The sequence below is a fragment of the Bufo gargarizans genome, chromosome 1 (genome assembly GCF_014858855.1).
Source record: "Bufo gargarizans isolate SCDJY-AF-19 chromosome 1, ASM1485885v1, whole genome shotgun sequence".
NCBI lineage: Eukaryota > Metazoa > Chordata > Amphibia > Anura > Bufonidae > Bufo > Bufo gargarizans.
In genome coordinates, this window is record NC_058080.1 from 482,138,212 (window position 1) to 482,153,649 (window position 15,438).

A 15,438-nucleotide genomic window follows, 5' to 3' on the forward strand; every position below is an offset into this window, starting at 1 on the left:
ATGCACACAAATGTATTTTTGGAGCCACATTTTTTGCGGCTGGGATGCAGGCCCATTCACTTCAATGTGGACATGGGCAGCACACCATGTGCCGTCCACACTAGGGACAAGGATAAGGACTGTTCCATTCAGAATGCATTAGGGCAAAACTGGACCGTTTAGGACCACTTGTGAGAGCCCTGAACGGATGTCACAAACGGAAACCAAAACGCCAGTGTGAAAGTAGCCTTAGGGGCCGTCGGTTCCATTCCATCCTGTGTGCAGGAGCCTGAGGAAAGGCATTGCACTTTCCATGACATAAAGGCTTGTTTTGGGCTATTGTGAAGCACAGCAGAGCCGTTGATATCTCCACACAGTGAGGTATTCCTCACACCCTCTCCCTGGAGCTGAGGAGGTGGCAGCCCTCTCTCTCTCTCATAGCAGACTGCAGCCCCAGCCTCGCTCTCACAGCAGCAGCAGCACACTGCCCCCATCCCCGGAGATCCTGCCTCAGCAGCAGCACACTGCCCCCATCCCCGGAGATCCTGCCTCAGCAGCAGCACACTGCCCCCATCCCCGGAGATCCTGCCTCAGCACTGCCGACATCCTGCAGCCCCAGCCTATCCCCCCGGCAGCCCTCCCAGACCCCTGCTGCACGGGCACTGTGTGGGAGGAGGAGAGACGAGGGATGCATCTTGTGCTCTGCTGGTAGCAGCCTTCTCCCCTCCTATTGACAGCTCCCAAGTCTAGGTGCATGTTTGGCTGCCAGTGCACCCACCACACGGGGAGCATGAAAATGATTCGCCTGAGGACCCCCAGCATGAGGTCCCTAAACGTGGAGATGAGGTGCACGGTGCGCCTGCCGGACGACTCGGAGATCTGCTGCAGCATCCAGGTAGGACGAGGCGTTAAAGTTGTGACAGGAAAGTTGTGTGTGTGGCATTGTACGTGGGCACTGGTGGTGTGGTACCCAGCCGCTGGGTGGGAGCGGGTGACATTTCTCCTCGTATGTGTCTATTGACATCCGTATTCCCCACACGTGAATGCCTGCTCACAAAGGAGGCACGGCAGGCGAGGGGTTAAATACGGCGGGCCCTAGTACTCTTCCTACCTGAGGTATGTTCACACTTAGCTGCCGTTACCGCCTTCTCCATAGCCCTGGCATCCAGCTGGTAAGCCACAGGATCCCTGGTGTCTAGCAGTCAGTAACCTGTCCCTGGGGTCCTGTGAGTTCACATCATTTTCTTCCCTGGCGTCTAGGGAGTTAATGTTTCTACCCCACTAGGGGGGCCAGTATAACATACCCATGGCCCAGGAACAGCTGGAGTGGGATCCGATGCCATGGGAGTGATAGTGAGAAACCGTCCGCAGGCAGAGGCGGTTTTATGTCACTGTGTCCGTTTTCTGGTTGAGGACATGTGATATACTAGACGGCGGCTAGTTACCGAGCAAATCGCCGAATGTCTGTTGACCACTGGGAGGACTGGTCAGTATTCTGCTCCAACTGGAGTCATTTGACCATTGCTACCCTTTCTGAAGGCTTAGGGCTCATGCACACAAATGTATTTTATTTCCGTTCCGTTTTTTTTTTTTTGTTTGTTTTTTGCGGACCGTATGCGGAACTATTCATTTCAATGGGTGTGCATTCTGTTTCCATATGTCCGTATTTCCGTTCCACAAATTCCAATTATTGTCCTCATTACGGACAAGGTTAGAACTGTTCTATTAGGGGCCAGCTGTTCCGTTCTGCAAAATACGGAATGCACAGGGACGTCATCTGTATCTTTTGTGGATCCGTTTTTTGTGGACCGCAAAATACACACGGTTGTGTGCATCAGCCCTAATTTACGCCCTTTTTTTATTATTATGTATCAAACTTGTATCAGTACGTTAGGCCATCGGCATGTGTATGGGGAAGTCAGGCCAACACTTTCCCGGGATGAGTGTCTGATCGGCGGGGGTCCAGCCGCGGTCTGCTCTGATCCCCTGGGCTGACCTCTCTACAGAGGACGTGTGCTAGAATAGTGCATCCCTGCTAGTGACCGCAGAGGCCGGTGATTGTCTGCAGCCGTCACATCACCAAGCCAGTTCAGGTCCAGTGGGAACAGGTTGCAGACAGGTGAATTAAAAAAAAAATTGGGCACAGGTTACGACATTTGGAATTGTGGGTTCCTCGACTGGACAGCCCCTTTAAATTCTTAGCACTAAAGCATTTAGGGAGGCATACACATTAGATGTAAGTTGGCCGGATTTGCCGAATGGACTGACTATCCCCACGGCAGATGATGGGTGAAATAAGGATTGGGCTTGTTGGTTTTTTACACGTTTGATCCTTTGTTTCTTGCTGTAGGTAGGTTGGACATGGGTGAGGCAGTCTGGAGGAATAGCTATTGACTGGATTAGCGTTGGTCTACCAGCCGTCTGAGGTGTATGGGATCTTTACTGGGTTTTCTTACCAAGCGTCTCTTGTCTCAAGCTGGCCATAGACGTGATATTCCTCCACCACCACAGACAGATCTGTACATATGACACCGGCTGGCATGTTACATGGGAAGGCATCTGTGTTGGTGCCATGTTCATATGCGTCCGCATTACTGAGAAAAATGAAGTTTTAAAATATGCTAATGAGCCTCTAGGAGCAACAGGGGCGTTACCATTACACCTAAAGGCTGTGCTTTCTCTGCGACTGCCGTGCCCTCTCCACTTTGATTGGCAGGACCAGGCAGTGTAAAAGTCATCACAGCTGGCAATGTCAATAAAGTGCAGAGAGAGCAGAGCCTGTAGGTGTAATGGTAACGCCCCCGTTGCTCCTAGTGGCTCATTTGCATATATTAAAACATCCTTTTTCTCAGCAATGTGGACACATATGAACATAGGACCAACACAGATGCCTTCAGCTGCCAAGCGCACATGTAACAGGTCAGTGTCATAGGTACAAAGCTGCTGACAGATGCCCTTTAAGATGCCTACAGCCTATAGACAGCTGCTGAACGAACAGCCTGCAGGAATCATGGACTTGGCTTGCTGAAATCCAATGTTTTTTCTGACTGATGTCAGGAGAGGGGCTAAAACCACACAAATTCAGGCCATTAGACCATTGTGTGCTAATGTCCGTTTAATATTTAATGTGCTCCATCTTTTACATTCTTGTCCTTGACTTATAAGAACAATCGAGCCCACGTCTTCCATGTATTATTTACCGGGGCGAGCCTGTTCACTTTCAGCACTGGTTAGTTCCGATTCTAAGCAGCCGTGATAAGTGATGGGTGAGGACATGCTGTGTGCCTGATGTGGGACAGGGGTCTCTCCCTCCAACATGTCATTATAGGACGACCTCCAGCCGGTGTGAAACTACAATTCCCAGCATGGCTGTAGTGTAAGAACAGCTGGAGTTCCTGAAGTTGCTAACCCAGGCCATACAACTCTATAGGAACTGCACAGTGTGATGGTACTTGTCATACGGGCAGTATCCAAATGGATGATATTGATTGATGATCACAAGCATGATTAAAAAACCCTCCAAAATAGTCAAGCTTCCCGAATCCTGTGCCATAATATACAGGTGAAACGCGAAAAATTAGAATATCGTGCAAAAGTCCATTTATTTCAGTAATGCAAATGAAAAGGAATTGCATTAATGCAGCTTAAAATTAGAATTTTGTGAAAAGGTTCAATATTCTAGGCTCAAAGTATCACACTCTAGTCAGCTAATTAATCCATACCCCCTGGGTAAAGGGGACCTCAAAATTGTGACTTTGGGGTTTCATAAGCTGTAAGCCATAATCATCCAAATTATACCAAATAAAGGCTTGAAAATATCTCGCTTTGCATGGAATGAGTCTATCTCATATGTTAGTTTCACCTTTTAAGTTGCATTACTGAACTTTGCACGATATTCTAATTTTTAGCGTTTCACCTGTAGGTTACTCACCAATAATGCCACCATCTGCAGTAATGCCGGGTTATGTTCTGGAAGGAGCTCCTACCACAAAGCTCCAGAAATAGCGTGACATTCCTTTTTCACCTCCTTAATGCCTATTGATCCAGTTGGGTGAATGGGTAAATTAGATTGTGACTGGTTTCAGGAACTGGTATAACTGGAAACATGTAGCGCTACTATATGTGCCGAGTACACAGTGTGGTCCCTGCTTCTCTTTACTATGATGGTATCGTATGGATGGCATGTCCAGTGAGGCTGCATACACATCTCTCCGCCCAGAGCCAGACACAACTGATGTGCTAGGGTTACACAGCGACATGTGTCGCACGAGAGTCTATGGTGTCGCACTGCCACATGCTGCGACTGCAAAACGACAGTCGCAAAAAATCCATCCAAGTTGGATTTTTGTGTGACTGTCAGTCACAGCATGTCACACGCGGCAGGGTAACACCATTGACTATCATTACAATAAATGACGCACAACAGTGGTGCGATATAAATGTCTCACGATAAATGTCACAGTGTAGTCCCTTTTTGTCGCGTAACACATGTTGCCGTGTAGCCCTGCGGGGTACTCCCCCCCCCCATTGTGCTGCCACTCTGCCTGTTTTTTTTTAAATAGCGCTCCTGAGCATCGGAGCAATGGGGAGGAGATGCAGTCTCTCTGTGGGCGTCTCCTTCTCCCCTGGCTGTAGCGCTGTCCAATTGCAGCGGATAGCGTCACAGCCTGGGACATGTTCTATTATTTTTCGTGGGGCTACGGAACGGACATACTGATGCGGAAAGCACATGGTGTGCTGTCTGCATTTTTTGTGAAGCCATTGAAATGAATGAGTCTGCATCCTATCCACAAATAAAACGGACCGGACACGGAAACAAACAACGTTCGTGCGCATGTAGCCTAAAGCAAAATGGAGTGGGCATGATGGAATATAATAGATTTGAAATAAGCAATGCAAATATTTCATACTGTAATATTTCAGTCGGGATGAGAAAAGGGGATGGCAATTTTATGCTTTGTAATTGACTTTTACAAAGAGATGTGCCGGAACCTGGAATTTAGGGGGTCGTTTATTAAGACCGCTGCGCCGCAATCTGCCTAATATAGGCTTATTTCAGGCGAATAAATGACCCCCTTAGTCTTTACCCGATATGTTTGTCTTGAGGTGCTTTGGCGTCCATATACAGGTTCTGTTGCTGATCGGCAGTCAGATATACTGCAGCAAACCTGGCCTGTGCTCTGAATAAAGCAGTCCTGTTATCCCGGTCACTGCAATGGTCTTTAGGATGCAATGAATTTTCCATTATTTGTGTCTAATCTCGACTTGATGTCAGTGATCTCTCCAGCTGTTGTAAAATGACATTTCTAAACAGGATGTCAGGGGATGCTGGGAGTCATGGTTTTGCAGTGGTTGGAAAGCCACTAGTCGGAGATGACTGCTGTAAATGCTCACTGATGTTTCCACTAGACCATATAAAAGTAGCATTTCTTTCCTTGCACCAAGTTTATAAACAGCCACAAAATTGTAAGAATATTTAACGTGTTGGAATATTCTCGCTATTTTCATATTTGCTTTGGATCCTGAGTTCAGAGCCTCCATTGCAAATTCTAGCAGATTGCCAGTGAGAGTAGCGCAGCATGTAGTGCTATCTGGTCAACGTGATATACACCACAATGGAACCTGATGGACCCTGTTATAAGTCAACGATGGACCGAGCACTGTGCTGCGTGTAGATGCTTGTAACCTCCCCATGTCAATATCATTCTCTATTGGAGAAGACAGTCCTATGAAGACAACAGATTTCCTTATTGATGAGAAGCCACGCCTATAGTGTGTGTGTAGATACTGGTAACCTCTCATGGTCCATGTCATTCTCTATTGGAGAAGGAAGTCTTTTGAAGACAAGAGCTTTCCTTATTGATGAAAAGCCACAACTATAGTGTGTGTAGATGCTGGTGACCTCACATGGTCCATCCATGTCATTCACTGTTGGAGAAGGCAGTCCTATGAAGACAACAGCTTTCCTTACTGATGAGAAGCCACAACTATAGTGTGTGTAGACACTGGTAACCTCCCATGGGCCATGTCATTCTCTGTTGGAGAAGACAGTCCTATGAAGACAACAGATTTCCTTTTTGATGAGAAGCCACACCTATAGTGTGTGTGTAGATACTGGTAACCTCTCATGGTCCATGTTATTCTCTATTGGAGAAGGCAGTCGTATGAAGACAAGAGCTTTCCTTATTGATGAGAAGCCACAACTATAGTGTGTGTAGATGCTGGTAACCTTCCATGGTCCATGTCATTCTCTGTTAGAGAAGGCGGTCTTATGAAGACAACAGCTTTCCTTATTGCTGAGAAGCTACAACTATAGTGTGTGTAGATGCTGGTAACCTTCCATGGTCCATGTCATTCTCTGTTGGAGAAGGCGGTCTTATGAAGACAACAGCTTTCCTTTTTGTTGAGAAGCCACAACTATGGTGTGTATAGATGCTGGTAACCTTCCATGGTCCATGTCATTCTCTGTTGGAGAAGGCAGTCTTATGAAGATAACAGCTTTCCATACCAATGAGAAGCTACAACTATAGTGTATGTAGATGCTGGTAACCTTCCATGGTCCATGTCATTCTCTGTTGGAGAAGGCAGTCTTATGAAGATAACAGCTTTCCATACCAATGAGAAGCATTGTTTACTATCTTCTAATTTCTAGAATTTCTGTGTCACCCATCACAGCTTCTAAGAAAGACTACTTTTAGTATTTAGGGACACATCCAGCTTTCACCACACCCCTGAACTAATATTATAGCCAAAATACCAATGCTCATCACATCTGATTGTCTCCTAACAGATTTATAAAGAAACGTTAAAATAATGGCAAATTTATTGAAATCTCATAGCCTAATATACATGGTCAGTTACAAAAACAGCCGAGTAAGTGTGCATACTGGTATTTTTGGACTTTATAAATTTTCATTAGCAGTCTGTGGTACTTGCTGAAAAAAATCATATTCACCTGCTGTCTTGCCCTTACCTATCCTGAGGTCATGTGCACTGCTGCAGCCAACGTCTGGCCTCATAGGTGACGTATGCCCAAGCAGCATGTGACCCAGCAGTGATGTAGCACTTGGGGACGTCACTACTGAGGCTACTATTGCAAGGACGCATGTGACCCCATCCATGAATATTTCAGGACAGGGATTAGAACATGATTTTGAAAGGTATGATTTTTATGTTTAAACAGTTTTTATTTAATACTCATGCATGCAACATGTGTACATAGCATTTGTTCATACATGTGAATTGTAAATAACACTAAAATAAGTATTCAATAACGGTACAGCCATATTCAATAAATTCTGTGTAGCGCGGGGTATATTCCCGATTTCTGTCTTCATAAGGCAGTGACTGTGTCATAGATGAACATGAACTTTTAAGTTGTCAAGATAAGGCCTCATGCACACGACCGTATTTTGTTTCTGTGTCCGTTTTTTTTTGCGGATAGGATGCGGACCCATTCATTTCAGTGGGTCTGCAAAAAACGCGGACAGCACACCATGTGCTGTCCGCATCAGTATGTCCGTTCCGTTGCTCCGCAAAAAAAATGGTGCATGTCCTATTTTTTTCGAGTTTGCGGACAAGGATAGGCATTTATTACAATGGAACCGCAAAAAAAAAACGGATCCACCAAAAAAACGGATGCCATATGGAACGTCATCCGTTTTTTTTTGGATCCGCAATTTGCGGACCGCAAAACACATATGGTCGTGTGAATGTAGCCTAAAGGTGAGTATATAAGCAGTTGAGGAGAAGAGAAAAGAGAGAATGAAGAGAAGATAGAGCTAGCAATAAAGGAAAAGAGGGTAAGGAAAGGGGAATGGGCAAGAGGGGAGGGAGAGAAGGACAAGGGGGGTGAATGTCAGTGAGATCAACCCTTCAAACTGCGAGCACAGATAGGAGATCTGGGGATTCTTAAAAGTCAATCCATTGTGACCATACCTTGTGATATTTGATTTATAGGGTAGAAACCTCTGCTGAGATCTCCTCCATTCTAGCGATATGCAACATTTCCTGAAACCATTCTCTGATATTAGGCACATGTGTGGTGCGCCAATGCCTGGGTATCACGGATCTAGCTACAGAAATACAGAATCTTAGAATGCTTTTTTTCTGAGATGCAATGGAGCCTGGCAGGATGGAGAGGAGCGCTATCTGAGGGGCGTTTTCAACTGATTTCTTTGTTATCTTTTTGTATATTTTGAAGACATTACCCCAAAACGGTTGGACCATGCTACATTTCCACCAGACATGAAGCATAGTTCCCTTTTCTATTCCGCATCGCCAACAAGATTCTGGAACAGAGGGGAAAATCCTGTGGAGTCTAGCTGGGTACCTGTACTATCGTGCCATAATCTTATAGTTCTTCTCCTGAGCTGAGCAGGCCATTGACAATTTGTGAGAGAATAGAAACGCTTTTTGTTGGTCCTCTTTTGATATAGAGGTTCTTAGTAGGGATCGACCGATTATCGGTTTTACCGATATTATCGGCCGATATTCAGGATTTTGACCGCTATCGGTATCGGCATCTATTTTGCCGATATTCCGATAACTTATGGGAAACACAGATCGCGCTGCTGACAGCGCTCTCCGTGTTCCCTCAGCAGCACAGGGGAGAAGGAAGCAGTGTCTCCCTCCCCCCCTGTGCTGCTGCTGCCGCCAATGAGAGGAGGGAGTACAAGAGAAGGGGAGGGGCTGTGGCCACTGCGCCACCACTGAAGAGAAATCTCTCATTTATTCAAATTGAACAGGAGGTGGGAGCTGGCTGCAGAATCACATAGCCGGTTCCCGACCTCTATGACAAGTAGCTGCGATCCGCGGTAGTTAACCCCTCAGGTGCCGCAGATCGCAGCTACCGCTCATAGAGGTCGGGAGCCGGCTATGTGATTCTGCAGCTCCCGCCTCCTGTATATGAATTAATGAGAGATTTCTCTTCATTGGTGGCGCAGTGCGCACCCCCCAAGCCCCCAGTATTAATCATTGGTGGCGCAGTGCACCCCCCACCCAAGCCCCCCCCCAGTATTAATCATTGGTGGCAGTGGCCACAGGATCCCCTCTCCCCTGCTCCTCCGATCGGAGCCCCAGCAGTGTAATGCTGGGGCTCCGATCGGTTACCATGGCAGCCAGGGCGCTATTGAAGCCCTGGCTGCTATGGTAAGCTCCATGCTGCTGTGTGCACAAAGCACACAGCAGCATGGAGAGTGTGAGCTCCTATTCACCCTGATAGAGATCTATCAGGGTGAATAGGACAAGGGCTCTAGTCCCTAAGGGGGCTAAAAGTTAGTAAAAAAAAAAGTAAAAAAAAACCAAACACCTAAATATTAAGTATAAATGAAAAAGAAAGATTTACAAAAAAATATACACATTAACAATAAACATTAATTTTCAGCAGATTTGTGTAGGAATTTTAATTTTTCTTAAAAAAATGAAAATTCCCAGAATATCGGTATAAATTATCGGCTATCGGCCTGAAAGTTCACAAATTATCGGTATCGGCCCTAAAAAATCAATATCGGTCGATCCCTAGTTCCTAGTTCCTGTTCCCAGCCCAGGATAAAACTCTGTGTGCCCTTATATGGCTACTTTCACACCTGCGTTAGGTGTGGATCCGTCTGATAGCTGCACAGACGGATCTGCACCATTAATGCAAACACTTATATCTGTTCAGAACGGATCCGTTTGCATTACCATGAACAAAAAAAATTAAAAAAATGTGTTCATGATAATGCAAACGGATCCGTTTTGACTTACATTGAAAGTCAATGGGAGGCGTATCCGTTTTCAATTGCACCATATTGTGTCAGTGAAAACGGATCCGTCCCCATTGACATACATTGTAAGTCAGGACGGATCCGTTTGGCTCCTCAGTCAGGCAGACATCAAAACGCTGCAAGCAGCGTTCTGGTGTCCGCCTCCAGAGCGGAATGGAGACTGAATGGAGGCAAACTGATGCATTCTGAGCGGATCCTTATCCATTCAGAATGCATTGGGGCTAAACTGATCCGTTTTGGGCCGCTTGTGAGAGCCATGAACCGATCTCACATGCGGACCCAGAAACGCCAGTGCGAAAGTAGCCTAAGAGTCCTCTAATAAATTCTGATATAGCGAGGAGATCAGGTGAGAGGTATGATTTTTGAAAAGGCGGCTCAGGCCTCTACATAACTTAGGCGCATTTTACGCTGCTTCTAAATTTAAGACAGCTCCCTTGCTGACGTAGATTTGGATCATTTTGTACGCCTAAAACAGGCGTAGAAAATTATAAATAAGACGGGCCTGCCAGCCCGCCCCCTTCCCCTCCCATGCCACGACACCTTTTTTAGATCTGGGAAAAGTCATATTTTTCCAAAAATGCCATGTTTATTTGTCAGCATTTTCTGTAGCAAAAAAATTCAGTTGGCCAATTAGAAATTATAAAATGCCCTAGAAATGCTGCCTTTTATACTGCCCAAGGCAGGTCCGTGTCCCGATCCTATCCATCACTATGCGAGCGGCATGGCTCGCATAGTGAAGAACTTACTTGCTTGCTCCTCCTCCCAACCTCCCCCGCCCTTTGCGTACACCAAGCCACATCCTCCCGCCTCGACTTGCAAAGGTAAGCAAGGCTGCGTCACCTCTATGGAAGTCGCTGGAGTGCTGGCATCTGTCATATGTGTACTGGTCCTGTGAGGCAGGGGTGTCGTCACATGTCCCTGCAGCACAGGTTGCTTGTAGCCACTTCATACAGTGCTGGTGCCTCATATAGTGTCCCACACCCACTGCATTTATCTGTTACTCCTTACTGGGGTCCAGTCCCTCTGACCTGAACCATACTTACCTTTTGCACCTTTCTTCATGTGTTACTGGTGTATAAAACTAGTGCACAGAAAGCAGCGCCATTGCTCCCCGCGATTGCTACACATTTTTCTAAGAGTAATTGCTATGGGAAACGGTTTCACATTTTTGTCAGAACTCCATTTTATGCATAAAGTCTGTTGTCAGTCAGGGTAGCGTGCATCATATACTCCTATGTACACCTCATGAGCTGTACGCGTCTGACTAAAATGCTAGCTTGTCCCAGACATCGTCCATCGCCATCATGTATTATGGGCATACCTGAAATAATGGAGGGATTCTTGCAAATGTTCCTCGTTTTCCTATTAGGGACTAGGCCTGATCTGCTACATACATGCGCCCAAATTTGAGGGAGGTTTTTTCTCCCTGGCTGTGACGCTCTGCGATTGGACAGCGCTACAGCCAGGCAGACTACTCTGCAAGGTGTGTGGATTTTGTGTGTGTTGTGGTGGAGGGCGTGATTGCATGCTAGGGTGTAGGAAGGCGGGATCCAATTTTAAAGACGGCCCTGCACACAGCGCGCTCTTGATCTGGTTGGGTCGTGGCCAGTTGCAGTCAAGAGCCATGCGGCCATTTAGGCCACAGCTGCCTGATAGTTAACTAATAAAGACCTCACTGTATAGGCGATGTGAATTCATAATGGCCATGCGGTATTGAAGTTAAAGGGGTTGTCCGGGTTCCGAGCTGAACCCCGGACATACCCATATTTTTACCCAGGTCTCCCCCCTGATGTTAGCATCGGACTCTTTTGTTTACAATAACACACTGCTAAAAGTGTGTTGGGTGACATCACCGGCTCAGATTGGCATGCTTTAGCGCTGCCCTAGCCGTTTTGACGTCACCGGGCTTCCTGGCAGCCCCATGGAGAGCCCAGTTCATCACCGGAACTCCTGAAAATGCCTTTGCTCTGCGCGATTTAGTGCAGGGCAAAGGAGAGCATGAACTGCTCAGATGCTCAAGTCAGGGGGGCTGCCTGGATGAAAATGTAGGTATGTCTGGGTTCAGCTCTGAACCCGGACAACCCCTTTAATTATCAGGAAGCTGCGGTCCAATTTGCCGAGCAGTTCTTGACTGCAGCAGGATGCGACCCGACTGGATCATGACCGTGTGGTCATACCCATAGATTTCTCTTTGAAAAAAAATGTGACTAGAAAACGCCACACAAAAAAAAAATTACACACATAACTTTTGTGTGTCAAAAATCTGAAACTTTTCCCCACTTTTCTTGCGACTATGGAAAAGTGGGCATGGCGTGGGTGGGGAATTGGGCGGGCGTCTTATTTATCATTTTCCACACAGTTTTTTTTAACTCAAATCTATTCCAGAAAGGGGGCTGGCGTTGACTTAAGTCTGTCGCACAGCCTGCCGGAGGAAGCACTAAACTTGTGTAGAGCCTGTGGCTCCACCTTACTTTGGTGCTTTCTCCGACAGCACAGAAGGACTTAGGGCTCATGCATACGACTGTTGGGTGTTTTGCGGTCCGCAGATTGCGGATCTGAAAAACACAGATGGCGTCTGTGTGCGTTCCGCAATTTGTAGAAAACATATCCGTATGGTTTCCGTATACGATCCGTTTTTTGCGGATCAAAAACGGACACAGTAACTTATTAATCACCAAACACATGAGCAATATGGGCTGGGCAAAGCATTTCTACAGTATGGATCCGCAAAATATGGATGACATACGGATGTGTTCCGTGTGCATTCTATATTTTTTGCGGACCCATTGACTTAAATGGGGCCTCGGACCGTGATTTGCGGACAATAATAGGACATGCACTACTTTTTTGTGGAACGGAAATACGGAAATGGAATGCACACGGAGTACCTTCCATTGTTTTTGCGGACCCATTAAAGTAAATGTTTCGGCATACGGTCCGCAAAAAAAAAGGAACGGAAGCGGAAAGAAAATAAGTTTGTGTGCATAAACCCTTAAGACCGGGTGGAAAACGCTGGTCTTAATAAATCTCACCGTAAACGTTTGAAAACAAAAATCCCCTCAAAAATGCTTAGAAAAAAGCATGAATTTCATGCACCCTAAGGGCTTGTGTGAAGCCCCTGCTGTGGACCGCAAATTGAGGTCCGCAATGCACGGGCACTTGAATGGGTCCGCGATCCGTCCGTTCCGCAAAAAGATAGAGCATGTTCTATCTTTTTGCAGTGCGGAGGCACGGAACAGAACCCCAGGAAGCACTCTGTAGTGCTTCCGTAGTGTTCCATTCCGTGCTTCTGTTCCGCACCGTTCCGCATCCGTGATGCGGAATGCACACAGAACGGTGCCTGTTTATTACGGATCCGCAAATGTGGGACGCAATATGGCAACGGGCAGCACACGTTCGTGTGAATGAGCCCTAAGGCCTCATGCACACGAACGTTGTTTTGGTCCGCATCCGAGCCGCAGTTTTTGCGGCTTGGATGCGGACCCATTCACTTCAATGGGGCTGCAAAAGATGCGGACAGCACTCCGTTGCTCCGTTCCTTGGTACGCAAAAAAAAATAGAACCAGTCCTACTCTTGTCCGTTTTGCGGACAAGAAAAGGCTGTTATATTAATGGTTGTCTGTGCCATTCTGCAAATTGCGGAATGCACACTGACGCCATCCGTGTTTTGAGGATCCGCAATTTGCGGACTGCAAAACACCCAACGGTTGTGTGCATGTAGCCTAACAAAAGGTAAGCCTACATAACATATGTTAATTGGCTCTAAATTAGGAAACATGAAGGGGGCTGTACACAGGATGCCTCCCACAGGTCTCACTTTCAGTGTGTTTCTTGAGGGCATAAGTGCTGTGTAGAAAACCTCTGTGCATTATTTCTAGAAGCAGCTGCAGTAAATGAATACAGAAACCACCCACACGCAGCCCTAACCGCAGTGATAAGCTACAATTATAGTGTTATCATAGATCATCCTTCATTAAGATATTGCTGTGGGTTTTTCTGCCTCCATCCGGAGTGTGTTTACTGTAGTTATCAGATTGGATGATTGCAAAAAAGTGTCATCAAAATATGATGGTTGTACGGTTCCATGATGCATTTTCTTAGAATCTTAAGGGGGGCTGTCCAAGATAATTTAAAATCTTGGACAACTCCTACAATGACCTTGCTCCAGTGCTTCGCTGCGCCTTCCGGTACTCCAGTTGCTGTTGGTTTACAAATATCAGTGGTAACATGTTGGGATACCACACATGACCTCTGCAGCCTGTCACTGTCCTCAGCAGTCTACATTCATCATGCCCCCTTCTGCCTAGTATCTGCATAGTGACTCAGATAAGGTTGGCATGGCTCCTTCATGAGGTCTTGCATTGAGAAGAGGGCACATAATAAGCATATGGAGTAGGGCGAGTTTGGGTGAGGAGGGTTAAAAGGAATGGCCACTTTGTTAAAAATATAGAATGTGTCGGCAGATAAGAACCATTTGGCCCATCTAGTCTGCCCAATATACTGAATACTATGAATAGCCCCTGGTCCTATCTTATATGAAGGATGGCCTTATGCCTATCCCATGCATGCTTAAACTCCTTCACTGTATTTGCAGCTACCACTTCTGCAGGAAGGCTATTCCATGCATCCACTACTCTCTCAGTAAAGTAATACTTCCTGATATTACTTTTAAACCTTTGCCCCTCTAATTTACAACTATGTGCTCTTGTAGCAGTTTTTCTTCTTTTAAATATTCTTTCCTCTTTTACCTTGTTGATTCCCTTTATGTATTTAAAAGTTTCTATCATATCCCCTCTGTCTCTTCTTTCTTCCAAGCTATACATGTTAAGGTCCTTTAATCTTTCCTGGTAAGTTTTATCCTGCAATCCATGTACCAGTTTAGTAGCTCTTCTCTGAACTCTCTCCAAAGTATCAATATCCTTCTGGAGATATGGTCTCCAGTACTGCGCACAATACTCCAAATGAGGTCTCACTAGTGCTCTGTAGAGCGGCATGAGCACCTCCCTCTTTCTACTGGTAATTCCTCTTGCTATACACCCAAGCATTCTGCTATCATTTCCTGCTGCTCTATGACATTGTCTGCCTACCTTTAAGTCTTCTGAAATAATGATCCCTAAATCCCTTTCCTCAGATACTGAGGTTAGGACTGTATCACTGATTTTATATTCTGCTCTTGGGTTTTTACGCCCCAGGTGCATTATCTTGCACTTATCAACATTAAATTTTAGTTGCCAGATTTTTTACCATTCCTCTAGTTTTCCTAAATCCTTTTCCATTTGGTGTATCCCTCCAGGAATATCACCCTGTTACAAATCTTTGTGTCATCAGCAAAAAGACACACCTTACCATGGAGGCCTTCTGCAATTTCGCTGATAAAGATATTAAACAATATGGGTCCCAGAACAGATCCCTGAGGTACCCCACTGGTAACAAGACCTTGGTCTGAATATACTCCATTGAATACAACCCTCTGTTGTCTGTCCCTCAGCCACTGCCTAATCCATTCAACAATATGGGAGTCCAAGCCCAAAGACTGCAATTTATTGATAAGCCTTCTATGTGGGACAGTATCAAAAGCCTTACTGAAGTCTAGATAAGCGATGTCTACTGCACCTCCGCCATCTAGTATTTTAGTCACCAAATCAAAACAATTTATAATATTAGTTTGACATGATCTCCCTGAAGTAAACCC

At 45.9% G+C, this 15,438-nt stretch overlaps 1 protein-coding gene across 2 annotated transcripts in view; it reads left to right on the plus strand.

Moving 5' to 3' along the window:
- The first annotated feature begins 522 nt into the window (after positions 1-522).
- The window catches only part of FRMD3 (FERM domain containing 3), a 268,375-nt gene continuing 253,459 nt past the window's right edge, over positions 523-15,438 (plus strand). For both annotated transcript variants that reach the window (XM_044273781.1, XM_044273788.1), the window contains exon 1: positions 523-874. In XM_044273781.1, coding sequence (XP_044129716.1) covers positions 734-874 — 141 coding nt within the window. In that variant the 5' untranslated portion in view covers positions 523-733. The remainder of the gene's footprint in view (positions 875-15,438) is intronic.